Source organism: Engystomops pustulosus, chromosome 6 (genome assembly GCF_040894005.1).
Source record: "Engystomops pustulosus chromosome 6, aEngPut4.maternal, whole genome shotgun sequence".
In the NCBI taxonomy this organism is placed as follows: Eukaryota; Metazoa; Chordata; class Amphibia; order Anura; family Leptodactylidae; genus Engystomops; species Engystomops pustulosus.
The window spans coordinates 183,173,040-183,190,331 of record NC_092416.1 but is presented as its reverse complement, the minus strand read 5'-3'; the positions used below and the strand labels follow the sequence as shown (position 1 = coordinate 183,190,331).

Below are 17,292 nucleotides of genomic sequence, written 5' to 3'. Positions count from 1 at the left end.
CATTCTTCCTGATACAGGACCAGTGCTGTGATCGCGTACACAAGAGTGTAGAATCAGTATAGAGAAGTGAACATCGTGACAGGAGGAATTACCGAGGAATTTCTTCAATCTTCGATCTATAAGGAACTGGGTGAGACAGTTCTGTGGAATCCTCAATCCTAACTTTTTATTGTGGAGTGAGAGCACTAACATTGTTTTTATTTAGGAGTGGAGGTCATGCCGCATAGAGCAGGGCCATTTTAGGACCACACAGGGTGGATGCAGCTGCCACCAGGTTAGTGAGGTACCTGTGCCCTGTGTAGTAGAGAGATGGGAGGGGTCCCAGCCATCTTCCTTTTCTTTTGTCCCATATGCAGCAGTGGCATTTTGCCAGATTCCTTCTGGCCTGCACAGCCAGGCCATAACCCCGTATGGTTAAAATTTATATTGCATGCAGGTCTATACACTGGAAAAAGTTATGGTCGCAAGAATATGGCAAAACTGAAACAATTTTGTAAAAAAAGATTTAGATTTTTTCAATATCTACTCAAAAATGATAAAATCTCCATGACCTTATCGACCCAAAGGGGAGGCACCATCTGGACGGTCAATTGCACTGCATTTGGAATTTGTCATGGGATTTGGAATGGGGCACATTTACTGACCCCATCCCCAGAGTTCACAGAAAGTGCATTGTCCGATGATAATGCCCTGTGCCGTGATTCACTAAGATTGTGCACCCGAAATCATGAATTTGTCGCTTCCCCGCTCAGGTCCCTCAGAGTTCACCTTCTTCTTCCTGGTGCATGTAAGTGCATTGTCTTGCGACACAATTTGAAAGTTAGATCCTGCGCTCAGTCTCAATCAGTCGGATAGTTCGACGGCCACCCCCTAAATTGTGTTGCATGGAAGCAGCGCAGCTGCACCACAAAAGGGTCGTATACGACACAATCGCAACGAGATCACTACTTACCTGTGGAAGCCTTTTTCCTTTTGAAAACAGGGCACAGTCCGAAAAAAGTGCGTCGCTAAACGGTGCAAAGCCTAAGTAACTGTGCTCCAATGTGTTACACAGAAAACAAGTCTGTTACAGATCTGCACAAGGAAAAATAAAAAGTTATGGATTTTGAAAGGAGGGGAATGGTCATAGAAACCCCAAAACGTGAAGTTATTTCCTAAACACAGAGAGACATGGAGGCACTGCATCATCCTGTGAGAGGAATATACAAACTGTATGCCACAACTGCCTCCTCCCACACAGGTGACTAATCACATGATCATGACATCATCACAGGTCCTCCAGCTTCTCTGGCAGCACAACATGAAGCCTGACTCCTCCCACACACAGGGCTTATCACATGACTCTGACATCATCACAGGTCCTATAGCTTCTAGAATTCAGAATATGTGATATATAAATGGAGCGCAGCTCTTGTATCCAATACTTTATCTACTTTTCATTATCTTCTTTCTCTTCAGGATCAGACAATGGACAGAGACACAAGGGTGGAGAGAATATTCCAGCTCACCCTAGAGATTCTCTTCTATATTACTGGAGAGGTGAGAGATTGTGATGAGGTCACATGACATCATTATCTATGGGAATAACAGATGATAGGACTGGAGAGGTGAGAGATTCTGGAAATGTATGGAGGGAGATTTATCAATGTGTCTCTCCATAACCAGGATTACACAGTAGTGAAGAAGACCTCTAGTGGGCGCTGTCAGGCCCCTGTGTATGAAGGACGGGGGAGAACCCTGAGCCCAATCCCGGCTCCTCCACCTCACCCCCTGATACATGATGACATCAATGAGCAGAAGATCCTAGAAGTCACCCACAAGATGATGGAGCTGCTGACTGGAGAGGTGACACTGCTGGGAATGCTGGGACATTATACAGTAACGCTATGAAGGGATCTGGGTGATGACGGGATCATTGTGTGTGTCAGGTTCCTATAAGGTGTCAGGATGTGGCTGTCTATTTCTCCATGGAGGAGTGGGAGTATTTAGAAGGACACAAAGATGTGTACAAGGACGTCATGATGGAGGACCACCAGCCCCTCACATCAGCAGGTAATAGACAGGACTAAATCCACACGTCCTTTCATTATCTGTATGGAAAGAAGGAATTCAGTCTCTGGATGTTTCCTACAGGTAGATCCAGTAAGAGAACATCACCGGAGAGATGTCCCAGTCCTCTTCTTCTACCACAGGATTGTTCAGAGGAGAAATATGTCCCACAGGATCATCAGGTAGATGGAGATTAGGTTTCAGGAAAACTGCAGCTAAGTGTCTCCTCTTTTCTCATGATCTTAATCCTCCTCTGTGACTTCTTACAATATCTGTTTCTCAGTTTGTGTATCAGGGTGAAGATGTGAAGAATATTACTGCCCCAGAGACATATGTGAGGGGCGATGAGCGATGTAAGGAGGAGATTCCTACAGGTAACTGCCCAGGTGAGTAGTAACCACTAGATAAAGCAGAGACGAGTGATAACACAATACAGAACATGGAGACATAGACTAAGAAAAGCTGGAAGGTGGGAGCTATGAGGGTCAGGAATACTGATCACCAGGACCTCGGAGGAGGAGGCTGAGATGTTACATCAGTAATAATACAGAACCTTATGGTAAGCAGGAAAGTCATAGCCACCATGGGCAGACAAGAAATGCTGCATGTACCCGGATTGCTGATATCACACAAATGTCCTGTGATACATCTTCAGAGTTTTCTTACCACAACCAATGATAAGGTTATATTTTATAATCTGTTTTATCCTTCACAGATGACAACACCAGGAGCTCAGAGGAACATCTGATATCATCACATGTTACAGCAGGTGATGGTTGTATCACACCAGATACATCTGAAGATCATGACAATATCCCAGATGTATCCTCAGACCTTCACACACAAGATCTGTCATCTGAACGTGTGTCCACCGGGACTGCAAAGCAAATCCAGTGCCATATCAGGAATGCTGTATATCAAAGGAATTGCACAGGGGAGAAGTCATACAAAAATTCAGAATGTGAGAAAAAATATAGCAATAAATTAAAACTTGTTAGACATCAGAGAATTCACACAGGGGAGAAAACATTTCCATGTTCGGAATGTGATAAATGTTTTTCCCAAAAAACATCTCTTATTATGCATCGGAGAATCCACGTTAGGGAATTATTTACATGTCCACAATGTGGGATAGATTTCAGCAAGAAATCAGCTCTTGTCAATCATGTGAGAAGTCACAAAGAAAAGGAACTATTGTCATGTTCAGAATGTGGGAAATGTTTTACAGCCAAAGTAAATTTAATTAAACATGAGAGAAGCCACACGGGAGAGAAGCCATTTCAATGTTTACATTGTGGGAAACGTTACGTCTTTAAATCAGATCTCGTTAGACATGAAAAAATCCACACAGCGGGGAAGCCATTCCCCTGTTCAGAATGTGAGAAATGTTTTTATTCAAAGTCAATTCTTGATAAGCACAAGAAAATCCACACAGGGGAGAAGCCATTTTCTTGTACAGAATGTGGAAAATGTTTTAGCCAGAGTTCATATCTTTTGAAACATCTCAAATATCACATAGGGGAAAAGAAATTTCCATGTTCGGAATGTGGGAAATATTTTTATCAAAAATCAGATTTAGTCAACCATCGGAGAGTTCACACGGGGGAGAAGCCATTTTTGTGTCTAGAATGTGGGAAATCTTATAGTGTTAAATCAGATCTTGTAAGACATCAGAGAATTCACACAGGAGAGAAGCCATTTTCATGTACAGAATGTGGGAAATGTTTTAGTGAAAAAACTGATCTTATTAGGCATCAGAGAATTCACACAGGGGAGAAGCCCTTCTCATGTCCCGAATGTTGGAAAACTTTTACCCAGAAATCACATCTTGTTAGGCATGAGAGAATCCATAAAGGGGCAAAGCCATTTCTATGATGAGAATATCGGGCACGTTTTACAGCCCAAAAAAATCTTTGCGAAATGAGATCTTCTTAGACATAAGAAGCCATTTTGTTTTTCCGAATGTAGGAAATGTTTTTTTTGCGGAAGTAGGATATTGACAAACATTGGAAAAGGCATAAGGGTTAGCTAAAGTTTATGGCACACTGAGAATTCTTACAATGAGAGGAAATGTTCATGATCTGAGATGCAAATTCCTTTTTATCAAAAAGAATTCACACAGGAGAGAAGCCATTTTTTTGTGCAGAAAGCAGGAGTCGCTTAGCTCGGAAGTCTTCACACAAGGGCAAAGCTGAATTCATGTCATGAGTGAAAAAGCTAACCAGCACAGTTCCTACTCTCAGGAACAGGCAGCACTCCGAAATAGTGAAAAAAATCAGGGTGTCTTTGTTCCATACGGCGACGTTTCGGTGACGCAGAACCTTCTTCAAGCAGGACGGGTACTATGACATACAACAAAAGGATGAGATGTGTGGTGTGTTATTACCTTATTACCCATTAGACATTTACTTTCAAAATCTACCCATGTGTTGTTTTTGTTTTCCTTTCTGTTCTCGATATCGATCTCGATATATCACGTTGCGATAGTTGCTTGTCAGCCATGTAATTCCGGTGACTCACTCTACCTTTACCATTGTCTATGTAGATTCATGTGTCGTCTATTACTTGTTTCAGGTTCTTCCTCTATTACCAAGTTATCTGCCAATTTTAGACTTATAAAAATATTTTTATATATAAGGTGGATCTTTCCCCACCTTTACTATCCATAACTTTAATAGTTATTGCTCCACTGGTTCTGGCACAGCTTGAATTATTTCTCTAGTCTCCACAATTTCTGAGTAATCAATATCAATGTTTTCAGCTGTCAAATGGGCAGGGCCAGGCTGTGGTCCCACCCAGTTCTACATATCTGCCAGTCAGGAGCCTTATTAGCATAGTATCTGAAAGCAGTGTGTTAATTAGGCACTCCAAGGTAAGGTGGGTGGTCCTGGTCTGCAGTAGACAGCTTGGAATATTGATGAGGAATGGTCGAGACTGGAGAAAAAAGACTATGTCCAGGCAGTAGACTGGCACCTATTACAGTATACAAAGAATTGGACTTGCGGCGAATGAAGAAAGGTCACCTTCAAATAGTCGCCTGCGTTTGACTTTCAAATGCTAGACATTAACGTAATTAAGTCCACCGCCCTCTTCACATACTGTGTACAATGGATCACGTCAGGCCACTCTTGTCTTTGTTGTTGCCGTTTTAATGTCAATGGAACCTTATCCAAATTCCACCACCGACATTGAGATGTTGACCACATCTCTCCACGGAAACTAAATTTTAAAACTTGACCTTCAGCTACATGATACCAACAATCTCAATCGTATATGAGGTAGATTGTTAGACCATTGACCCTCAACGAAGGTCGTGTGACAGAAACGTCCATTGGGTACAAGTTTTTCTTCCTGGATCTGTACTTATTTAAACTTCCGAATTTTTAGACTGACTTTATATGAATGTTGATAATAAAACAGTGTGTAATATGTACTGAAGGATTCGTGGCCTGAATGGATGCACGTTGCTTGAGCCGTCGTTAGTCCTATGCATTTTGTGCTGACCTCAAGTATCATCTCTAGCACTTTATTATGTTTGTTTACTCTTGACATCCCTGTTTTTATAGACATTTGTCTTGTATTTAAAACCTTATGGTCTTAAGGCAAATTCACACAACCTTTTGGGGGGCATATGTACAGCCACAAGCTTGCGTCCCCATATGTCCCCATACACGTCAATAATAGGCGATATGGTTCTGCACCCAGGGGAAAAGATGTCCTATCTATTCCAATTTGTGCGGTATCCATCCCTATGGAGAGGGTAAGGGTCACCACCGGACATAGCATACGTGGTGGGGCATATGTCCATGTGAATGTAGCCTACGGTAAATCTGTTTTTTTTATATATATATTGTACGTGGGGCTGTGTAGCACTCTATTCTTTTTCTTCTATGTACACAAGAGTAGAATGTGCTTCTGTTCCTCATAGACTTCAATAAACGAGCCATTGCGGTTCAAAAAAGACCACACAGGCTACTGCGTTGTTCTTTCCATTAATCCGTTAAAGTTAAGGGTGAATTAGAGAACAAAAACAGTTTATCCAATCGGGAATCATTGATTTTTGATAAAAAATGGGGTTGGTCGATACACAGATATATGAAGGGACATATATGAAGGGTTATATAAGGGATCCTTCTAATGATCTTTAACTTTATTTTAAAAGCAGAGACATAGGTCTATCCCATAGTAATGTCCCTCATCTTCCACTGATGATGCTCTCTGATATGGTGAAGATTAAGTCCCCATAGATCTTGTCCAAAAGTTCAGAAATCAGAAACAATGGGGCACGTTTACTTACTCGGTCCAGTCGCGATCCCGCCGCGCGTTGTCCGACGAGGATTTGGGTCTGCAGGGATTCACTAAGGTCGTGCGCCTGATATCCAGAAGGTGTCGCTGCTGCGCCGAGGTCCGCCAGAGTTCAACTGCTTCTTCTGGATGCATGTAAGTGCGTGATCTTGTGACACAAATCGTCTTTTAAATCTCGCAGTTTTTCCGAATCCATCGGGTTGTCCGACGGCCACGCCGACGTTTTCTGTCGCGTGAAAGCCGGCACCAATGCCCGACAATCTGATTGCGTGCGCCAAAATCCTGGGGCAAATTCACCGCAAAACGGAAATATTTGGGAAACCCGACAAAATTGCGGCGTTCGGACCCTTAGTAAATGAGCCCCCATGTATTTGTTCTTGGTGTAGTAATAAAGGGAGTTTTTTTCCTGGACATTGTGCAAGTTGAATGACATGGCTTGTGCTTCTGATAAATTGAGATTAACAGACCTGATGGCCACCTGACCCGGACATAAAGCCGGATTGGCAGCCATGGCTATGATTAGCAAAGGGGACTGCCAAACCTATCTGTGGCTAGTTATTAGGGGCGTCAATTTGCCAGATTGCCAAATCTGGCAATATGTCTCGGTCAGATTACAGAACCTGAACCCAACGATCAGGTCGGCTCATCCCTACTGATAAGGACATAGACTATCTCCTTCCACAAGGAGAAAACATGAAGTTCCAGTAGAGATCTCAATTCAAGTCGATGAGTCAATATGGGGGCAGTTTGTTTCTTCCTTCTTGCTAAACATTTTGAGAAGACAGACGTGGAAGACTCGGAGACACAAGAGCATGTAGATAGTATCAGCGTAGACCCAGTAGAACTTGGTTATTTGCGTTAGGCAGAACCCTATTTTGTAGCCTCAGAGGCTTAGTATTATGCTCCACATTAAGAGGGAACACGTTGATGGATGATATTTTGAGAGGTTTTACTGGGCTGTGGTGTAGTGTATTACCAAATATAAAAACCAATGCTGGTATACTCATCAAGTTGTCAAAGCAGGACCAGTCCACAGGAAAAGTCCCAGAAAATGTTTTTGAATTTCCAATACATCCACAATATTCAGCCTATATTCACAACAGAATCTCTCTTATGAAGTATCCTGGGAGAAGCCAAAAAAGGCCTGGGAGGGGCGAGGCCTGGTGTAAATTTGCTGCTTTTTTATTTGCATCACCTTCGTGAGTATTTTTTAATAAACATTTGTTACTGATCTTAATCGATCTAAAGTGCAAGGTATGACAGTGGAGATACCCTGTGTAGGGGATCTCGGTGGTGTAACCAGGTCCACCTAAAGGAAGTTACCTACCAAGCGACGATCTGGAGAAGCCTTCAGGAGAATCTAGCTTTCAGCAAATCCCAGCATTGCAGGGGAAGAGATCTTTAGAGTAGTGATCTGGTGACCAAGGTTCCCTTCACCATTAAAACCATGGTTCTGGAGCTTTCCTGATTTCTGAGGGATGTTGTGGACGAAATGTGTTTTACCACCCCAGTGTTTAGCATTTTATCATACTGTTTGCACTGTCCTTCTAGTTCTGAGAGCTTAATTCACTCCAGTTGATGGATTTATATGGGGAACCAATATTGAGGCAAGTATAGGCCTTGGGAAGGCAGGTACCAGACATGTCTACTGGTCTCTTGGACTTGTTCCTTGTCTATCCCAGACATGCATATCAGCATGGGAGGTCAGGTTATCAGGGTGTCCCAGGTACAGACCTGGTAGCTTGTCTTTAATGTTGTCGGAAAAGCCTGACATCCAGGGCCTCATTTCTTCGGGAGAGTCTAGCTGCGAGGATACAGCTCATTCAGCAGTTCCACGTTTGTAGCATAAAGACATTAGAAAAACTGAATCTTAAAGGGAACCTGTTATGGGGATTGGGGCCACTAAACCACCCACATGTCCTCATAGACCGGTGGTTTAGTATCCCAAATCGCCCTGTATGGCTTCTTTTAGCAATCGTCTTAAAAAATTAAAACTTTATACATGCCTTATTCCATCAGCGAAAACGCAGTGAAGTCAGGATACTCCTCCGGCTTCACTTTATGCATTATAGGAGGAGGCCCCAGCGCAGGATCTAAAGATGTGAGACTGATGTGCCTCATCGGAACTACATCTAGGTAAGTATAAAAGGTTTTGCCCACATACAGTCCTCATACCGGTCAATTTGGGACCGTAAATTATAGTTCGATAAAGAGTTTGTTTAGGATCCCAAATCGACCTGACAGAACAGAAAAAGCTACAAGTCACTAGTCTTATGTCCCTAACTCTTGCAGAGGCGATTAGTTTGGTTTGGTCTTCAGGGAACAGTTGGCCGTCCTTTAAAAGGCACTTATTGCAGTATTCAGATTGGATTTATAGTCTGTAGAAAATGGATTCCTGCTTCATAGCTGATTGAGGTCTCATCTGTCATCTTGCATGACCTGGATTGGAGTTTAAGGTTTGTCAGACAATGTTTATGGCTGTATCACACAGCAAGTGCGGACCCACTGTGGAACCTAAGTGATTTGACTTTGACCAAAGACGTAATCCAGCCCAACAACCCGATCCCCCCCCCCCCCCCCCCCGTCAGTTTTCACCCATTCAGGCAGAATCAATTTAGAAAGTCCAAAAAAAAGAAGAGGATCACAATAAAGATAACTATAACAGAATTACCAAGTGTTGATCTATTGTTAAGGCTTTGGGCCAGAAGTATGCAGAGCATTTTATGACATATAGATGGTGAAATGGAAAAGTTTTTTAAAATAATCAAAACATTCTAAAAAAAATGTTTTAACCTGAAAACTTATTTACAAAATAGGACACAAAACTTTTAACACCATAAGGCAATAACTTAAAGAACACAGTCATCTTTATCTCTCTGATCCCTCACTGCCTTGTTTTTATGTATTGTCAACTTGTTTTTGCTCTTCTACTCTGCTTCCCGGAGACTTTATCAAGAATTTTTGATTTTCCCTGATCTGACTTCTCCGCTTTGCTCTCAATCCCATGACACCTAAGCACATCACAAGACCAGCCAGAGACAGGACCCTGGATGTTAGTTGTACACAGATGCCTTAATATTCCCCCTTGTTGGCACTTGGTGTGATGGATCTACTTATAGGCAAATCTCTGCTGCTAATTAGTAAGAAGTTCTAAGATGCGGTTATACGTCTTATTGTGATATATTCTATCGACAGGGACTAAATACATCATTGTCTTGTCTGGATTTTATTTTCTTTGGACAACATTTTTTTAAAATTGTGAATAATACTATATCAATGTTTAGGGGTTGGATCCCTCTTTTTCTTGTACGATGTCATACGTTGACTGTAACTGTCAACGATTTTAGATGTTCGAAAAAGATTGATTTGTAGGGAAAATACTCCAAGGTTCATAACACGAACATGTTTTCACCATTGTGTGACGATTTCTGATGTGTAACAATTTTCTAGCAAACCATTGCACACATTCTGGACAAGAAAATGGCTTCTCCCCTGTGTGAGTTCTCTGGTGTCTTACAATGTAGGATTTAACACTGAAACATTTCCCACATTCTAAATAGAAAAATGGCTTCTACCCTGTTAATGATATATTCCTCTACAGCGGCCATCTTAGACCAAGAGAACCAAACGGAGACGCTGTGGATGTTGTATATCTGGACTTTTCAAAGGCATTTGACACGGTGCCGCATAAAAGGTTGGTATATAAAATGAGACTACTGGGAATAGGAGAAAATCTGTGTATTTGGGTAAGTAATTGGCTTAGTGATAGAAAACAGAGGGTGGTCATTAATGGCACATTCTCAGATTGGGTTGAGGTTACTAGTGGAGTGCCACAGGGCTCAGTATTGGGGCCACTTCTTTTTAATATTTTTATTAATGACCTTGTAGTGGGTTTACACAGTCAAGTTTCAATATTTGCAGATGATACTAAGCTGTGTAAAGTAATAAATACTGAGGTCGATAGTAGCATTACAGAGGGATTTGTGGAAGCTTGAGGAGTGGGCAGAGAAATGGTTGATGAGGTTTAATGTAGATAAATGTAAAGTTATGCACTTGGGCCATGGAAACAAAAAGTATAATTATGTTCTAAACGGTCAATTACTTAGTAAAACTGGAGCTGAAAAGGACTTGGGGGTATTAGTGGATGGTAAACTTAATTTTAGTGACCAGAGCCAGGCGGGTGCTGCTAAAGCGAATAAAATCATGGGATGTATCAAGAGAGGAATAGATTCTCATGATAAAGACATAGTTTTGCCCTTATACAAATCCATGGTCAGACCACACATGGAATATTGTATACAGTTTTGGGCATCCGTGTATAAAAAGGATATAGTAGAGCTGGAACGGGTGCAGAGGAGAGCAACCAGGATTATTAGGGGAATGGGGGGACTGGAATACACTGACAGATTAAAAAATTTGGGATTATTCAGTTTAGAAAAAAGACGTCTGAGGGGAAACCTCATTACAATGTACAAATACCTGAACGGACAGTACAAGGATCTCTCCAAAGATCTTTTTATACCTAGGCCTGTGACCAGGACAAGGGGGCAAACTCTACGCCTAGAGGAGAGATAGTTCTACCATCAACATAGACAAAGGTTCTTTACTGTAAGAGCAGTGAGACTGTGGAACTCTCTGCCGCAGGAGGTTGTTATGGCGGACTCTATGTACATGTTCAAGAGAGGCCTGGATGCCTTTCTGGAGAGAAAAAATATCACGGGTTATGGGGATAAAACATTTATTTAATTCTTAAAGGTTGGACATGATGGACTTGCGTCTTTTTCCAGCCTTATATACTATGATACTATGAAGCAGCGGCCATTTTTGGAGATCAAGTGGCCATTTTAAGTCTTAGCCGGGGGTCATGCTGACCACTGTCCAGCTAATGTCATGATTCAGCCATTTTTGTGTAACCTGCCTGTAAAAGTTTCTCCCTGGCACTTGTTATAGATGATTGTCCTTCGGACAATGTTCTTCCCCTTATCTTGTTTTGGTTAGCAGGAAGGTTCTGGAGTCATTTCCAGTAAATCTGTAGCTGGGATAATATAAACATGTCTGTGAACAAGGCCTGGGAAGACAGTGCACGATTTATTAACCTTTTTGGATAATGTCCTGGTAAAATTCATGGCCAATAGCATTGCAGTATCCTCCTATCTCCTTGTCACGCCCCTTTTTCCTGAGGACTCCTTATTTGATATATGTAACTGAACACTAATAAACTAGGGGAAGATTCTACATTCACTAAGAGACTGATGTGTCTTGGGTTTGTGCTCTCGTCCCGGTACCGGGCAGCCATGAAAGAGTTAATTTGAAAGTCACCTTGCCATGGGGGTGTTTGAGCCCCAGATAAAAATCTCTATCAACCCCGATTGGTATCTCAGATTCATGACAAGATCTGATCTTTGATGAAAAAAACATTTCTACATTCCAAACAAGACAACGGCTTCTCCCCTGTATGAATTCTCTATTGTCTAACAAGGTGTTAGCTTTGGCTTAGAGATTCCAACAAGAACATTTCTTTTATTTCTCTTCTGCTACTCAACAATCAATGTGATTTCTGGTAAAATATTTCTCACGACATAAACATGGCTTCTTTTAAAGATGCATTTTCTGATGTCTAACAAGAACTGATTTACAGGCAAAATGTTTCTCACACTTTGGGCATGAAACTGGTTTCACCCCCGTGTGGCTTCTCTCGTGTTTTAAAAGATTTGCTTTGGTTGTAAAATATTTCCCGCATTCTAAACATGAATATGGTTTATACCCAATGTGCGCTCTCTCATGTTTAACAAGATGTGGTTTCTGGTTAAAACATTTCCCGCATTCAGAACATGAATATGGTTTCTCCCCTGTGTGAATTCTCTCATGTTTCAAAAGCCCAGATTTATCTCGAAAATTTTTCCCACATTCTGAACATGAATATGGTTTCTCCCCTGTGTGAATTCTCTGATGTATAATACAAGATATTTTGTGGGAAAAACATTTGCCACATTCTGAACAGGAAAACTGCTTCTTGGCTTTATGAGTTCTCTGATGTCTTCCCAGTTCTAATTTAGAAATATAACTTTCGCCACATTCTACACAGAGGAATGGTTTCTGTCCTGTGTGACTCTTCTCATGTCTAGTAAGATTAGATTTTATCGTAAAACATTTCCCACAATCTGAACATGAAAATGGCTTCTCCCCCTCGAGAATTCCAGTTTCCCCACATTTTACACCTTTAAATATCTTCTCCCCTGTTGGATCTCTTTTATATACTTCAGCCTTGCTATGACATTTGAGTGGCGTAACCGTCCATGATGATTCCGTAGATAGGACCCATTTAATAGGATCAGATGATAGATTGTTACCGTGAACTGTAGTTCTGGGTTCTGGATTATTGTCATGCTCTTCTGATGTATCCTGTGTGACATTATGGTCATCTTTTTCAAAGGTTGAAAAAATCAGATGTTCCTCTGAACTCCTGATACAATCTGCAAATAATAAAATGTGTTCAATCAATGTCATTTATAGTATATTATTATTAAACTCTGAAAATCCATAATAGAACAATCTATACCAGCAATCTTTATTAGCAAGTCTTACCTGCTTACCATAAGGTTCTGTATTATTACTGATGTAACATCTCAGTCTCCTCCTCCGAGGTCCTGGTGAGCAGTATTCCTGACCCTCATAGCTCCCACCTTCCAGCTTTTCTTAGTCTATGTCTCCATGTTCTGTATTGTGTTATCACTCGTCTCTGCTTTATCTAGTGGTTACTACTCACCTGGGCAGTTACCTGTAGGAATCTCCTCCTTACATCGCTCATCGCCCCTCACATATGTCTCTGGGGCAGGAATATTCTTCACATCTTCACCCTGATACACAAATATTGTAAGAAGTCACCAGACGATGGAGAAGTCACAGAGGAGGATTTAGATCATGAGAAAAGATCAGTAACAATCAGGAGTAAACACCGAGTTGCAGTTTTCATGAAACCTAATCTCCATCTACCTGATGATCCTGTGGGACATATTTCTCCTCTGAACAATCCTGTGGTAGAAGAAGAGGACTGGGACATCTCTCCGGTGATGTTCTCTTACTGGATCTACCTGTAGGAAACATCCAGAGACTGAATTCCTTCTTTCCATACAGATAATGAAAGGACGTGTGGATTTAGTCCTGTCTATTACCTGCTGATGTGAGGGGCTGGTGGTCCTCCATCATGACGTCCTTGTACACATCTTTGTGTCCTTCTAAATACTCCCACTCCTCCATGGAGAAATAGACAGCCACATCCTGACACCTTATAGGAACCTGACACACACAATGATCCCGTCATCACCCAGATCCCTTCATAGCGTTACTGTATAATGTCCCAGCATTCCCAGCAGTGTCACCTCTCCAGTCAGCAGCTCCATCATCTTGTGGGTGACTTCTAGGATCTTCTGCTCATTGATGTCATCATGTATCAGGGGGTGAGGTGGAGGAGCCGGGATTGGGCTCAGGGTTCTCCCCCGTCCTTCATACACAGGGGCCTGACAGCGCCCACTAGAGGTCTTCTTCACTACTGTGTAATCCTGGTTATGGAGAGACACATTGATAAATCTCCCTCCATACATTTCCAGAATCTCTCACCTCTCCAGTCCTATCATCTGTTATTCCCATAGATAATGATGTCATGTGACCTCATCACAATCTCTCACCTCTCCAGTAATATAGAAGAGAATCTCTAGGGTGAGCTGGAAGATTCTCTCCATCATCTTGTCTTTTCTCAGTTCATCCTTTACAATTAAAGCAGGAAAATCTAGCTTATAGAAGCTGAATGGAAAAAGAATGTAAAATAGAATCATCGTCCTGTGTATATTAATATGGGGGAGATTTAAGGAGATAATACAGTGTTGTTGATGTAGTCTCCTTTTGTATGTATGTGTGTGTATATAGTGTACGGTGAGGAGCTGTGTGTGTGTATATAGTGTATGGTGAGTAGCTGTGTGTGTATATAGTGTACGGCGAGGAGCTGTGTGTGTGTATAACGTGTACGGCGAGGAGCTGTGAGTGTGTATATAGTGTACGGCGAGGAGCTGTGTATGTGTGTATATAGTGTACGGTGAGGAGCTGTGTGTGTGTATATAGTGTACGGTGAGGAGCTGTGTGTGTGTATATAGTGTATGGTGAGTAGCTGTGTGTGTATATAGTGTACGGCGAGGAGCTGTGTGTGTGTATAACGTGTACGGTGAGGAGCTGTGAGTGTGTATATAGTGTACGGCGAGGAGCTGTGTATGTGTGTATATAGTGTACGGTGAGGAGCTGTGTGTGTGTATATAGTGTACGGTGAGGAGCTGTGTGTGTGTATATAGTATACGGTGAGGAGCTGTGTGTGTATATATAGTGTACGGTGAGGAGCTGCGTGTGTGTATATAGTGTACGGTTAGGAGCTGTGTGTGTATATAGTGTACAGCGAGGAGCTGTGTGTGTGTATATAGTGTACGGTGAGGAGCTGTGTGTGTGTATATAGTGTACAGTGAGGAGCTGTGTGTGTGTATATAGTGTACGGTGAGGAGCTGTGTGTATAGTGTACAGTGAGGAGCTGTGTGTGTGTATATAGTGTACGGGGAGGAGCTGTGTGTGTGTGTATATAGTGTACAGTGAGGAGCTGTGTGTGTGTATATAGTGTACGGTGAGGAGCTGTGTGTGTATATATAGTGTACGGTGAGGAGCTGTGTGTGTGTATATAGTGTACAGTGAGGAGCTGTGTGTGTATATAGTGTACGATGAGGAGCTGTGTGTGTATATAGAGTACGGTGAGGAACTGTGTGTATATAGTGTACGGTGAGGAGCTGTGTGTGTGTATATAGTGTACAGCGAGGAGCTGTGTGTGTATATAGTGTATGGTGAGGAGCTGTGTGTGTATATAGTGTATGGTGAGGAGCTGTGTGTGTATATATAGTGTACGGTGAGGAGCTGTGTGTGTGTATATAGTGTACGGTGAGGAGCTGTGTGTGTATATAGTGTATGGTGAGGAGCTGTGTGTGTGTATATAGTGTACGGTGAGGAGCTGTGTGTGTGTATATAGTGTATGGTGAGTAGCTGTGTGTGTATATAGTGTACGGCGAGGAGCTGTGTGTGTGTATAACGTGTACGGCGAGGAGCTGTGAGTGTGTATATAGTGTACGGCGAGGAGCTGTGTATGTGTGTATATAGTGTACGGTGAGGAGCTGTGTGTGTGTATATAGTGTACGGTGAGGAGCTGTGTGTGTGTATATAGTGTATGGTGAGTAGCTGTGTGTGTATATAGTGTACGGCGAGGAGCTGTGTGTGTGTATAACGTGTACGGTGAGGAGCTGTGAGTGTGTATATAGTGTACGGCGAGGAGCTGTGTATGTGTGTATATAGTGTACGGTGAGGAGCTGTGTGTGTGTATATAGTGTACGGTGAGGAGCTGTGTGTGTGTATATAGTATACGGTGAGGAGCTGTGTGTGTATATATAGTGTACGGTGAGGAGCTGCGTGTGTGTATATAGTGTACGGTTAGGAGCTGTGTGTGTATATAGTGTACAGCGAGGAGCTGTGTGTGTGTATATAGTGTACGGTGAGGAGCTGTGTGTGTGTATATAGTGTACAGTGAGGAGCTGTGTGTGTGTATATAGTGTACGGTGAGGAGCTGTGTGTATAGTGTACAGTGAGGAGCTGTGTGTGTGTATATAGTGTACGGGGAGGAGCTGTGTGTGTGTATATAGTGTACGGTGAGGAGCTGTGTGTGTGTATATAGTGTATGGTGAGTAGCTGTGTGTGTATATAGTGTACGGCGAGGAGCTGTGTGTGTGTATAACGTGTACGGTGAGGAGCTGTGAGTGTGTATATAGTGTACGGCGAGGAGCTGTGTATGTGTGTATATAGTGTACGGTGAGGAGCTGTGTGTGTGTATATAGTGTACGGTGAGGAGCTGTGTGTGTGTATATAGTATACGGTGAGGAGCTGCGTGTGTATATATAGTGTACGGTGAGGAGCTGCGTGTGTGTATATAGTGTACGGTTAGGAGCTGTGTGTGTATATAGTGTACAGCGAGGAGCTGTGTGTGTGTATATAGTGTACGGTGAGGAGCTGTGTGTGTGTATATAGTGTACAGTGAGGAGCTGTGTGTGTGTATATAGTGTACGGTGAGGAGCTGTGTGTATAGTGTACAGTGAGGAGCTGTGTGTGTGTATATAGTGTACGGGGAGGAGCTGTGTGTGTGTGTATATAGTGTACAGTGAGGAGCTGTGTGTGTGTATATAGTGTACGGTGAGGAGCTGTGTGTGTATATATAGTGTACGGTGAGGAGCTGTGTGTGTGTATATAGTGTACAGTGAGGAGCTGTGTGTGTATATAGTGTACGATGAGGAGCTGTGTGTGTATATAGAGTACGGTGAGGAACTGTGTGTATATAGTGTACGGTGAGGAGCTGTGTGTGTGTATATAGTGTACAGCGAGGAGCTGTGTGTGTATATAGTGTATGGTGAGGAGCTGTGTGTGTATATAGTGTATGGTGAGGAGCTGTGTGTGTATATATAGTGTACGGTGAGGAGCTGTGTGTGTGTATATAGTGTACGGTGAGGAGCTGTGTGTGTATATAGTGTATGGTGAGGAGCTGTGTGTGTGTATATAGTGTACGGTGAGGAGCTGTGTGTGTGTATATAGTGTATGGTGAGTAGCTGTGTGTGTATATAGTGTACGGCGAGGAGCTGTGTGTGTGTATAACGTGTACGGTGAGGAGCTGTGAGTGTGTATATAGTGTACGGCGAGGAGCTGTGTATGTGTGTATATAGTGTACGGTGAGGAGCTGTGTGTGTGTATATAGTGTACGGTGAGGAGCTGTGTGTGTGTATATAGTATACGGTGAGGAGCTGTGTGTGTATATATAGTGTACGGTGAGGAGCTGCGTGTGTGTATATAGTGTACGGTTAGGAGCTGTGTGTG

General features: G+C 42.5%; 3 protein-coding genes across 3 annotated transcripts in view; 2 read left to right on the top strand and 1 right to left on the bottom strand.

Annotated features, from left to right (window-relative positions):
- Positions 1-1,389: 1,389 nt before the first annotated feature.
- LOC140065416 (zinc finger protein 316-like) lies at positions 1,390-2,261 on the top strand. The gene is made up of 3 exons (XM_072113036.1): positions 1,390-1,845; positions 1,929-2,052; positions 2,134-2,261. The coding sequence occupies exons 1-3, from the start codon at positions 1,624-1,626 to the stop codon at positions 2,244-2,246; spliced, it is 459 nt and encodes a 152-aa protein (XP_071969137.1). The 5' UTR covers positions 1,390-1,623; the 3' UTR covers positions 2,247-2,261.
- A 501-nt stretch (positions 2,262-2,762) lies between these two features.
- The window catches only part of LOC140066009 (uncharacterized), a 36,995-nt gene continuing 22,465 nt past the window's right edge, over positions 2,763-17,292 (top strand). The window contains exon 1 of the mRNA XM_072113574.1: positions 2,763-3,922. Coding sequence (XP_071969675.1) covers positions 3,130-3,922 — 793 coding nt within the window. The 5' untranslated portion in view covers positions 2,763-3,129. The remainder of the gene's footprint in view (positions 3,923-17,292) is intronic.
- Positions 9,088-13,550, bottom strand: LOC140065405 (uncharacterized). Its single transcript, XM_072113023.1, has 3 exons — positions 13,348-13,550; positions 13,121-13,211; positions 9,088-12,827 (listed from the first exon to the last, which is right to left on the bottom strand). The coding sequence occupies exons 1-3, from the start codon at positions 13,456-13,458 to the stop codon at positions 11,950-11,952; spliced, it is 1,080 nt and encodes a 359-aa protein (XP_071969124.1). The 5' UTR covers positions 13,459-13,550; the 3' UTR covers positions 9,088-11,949.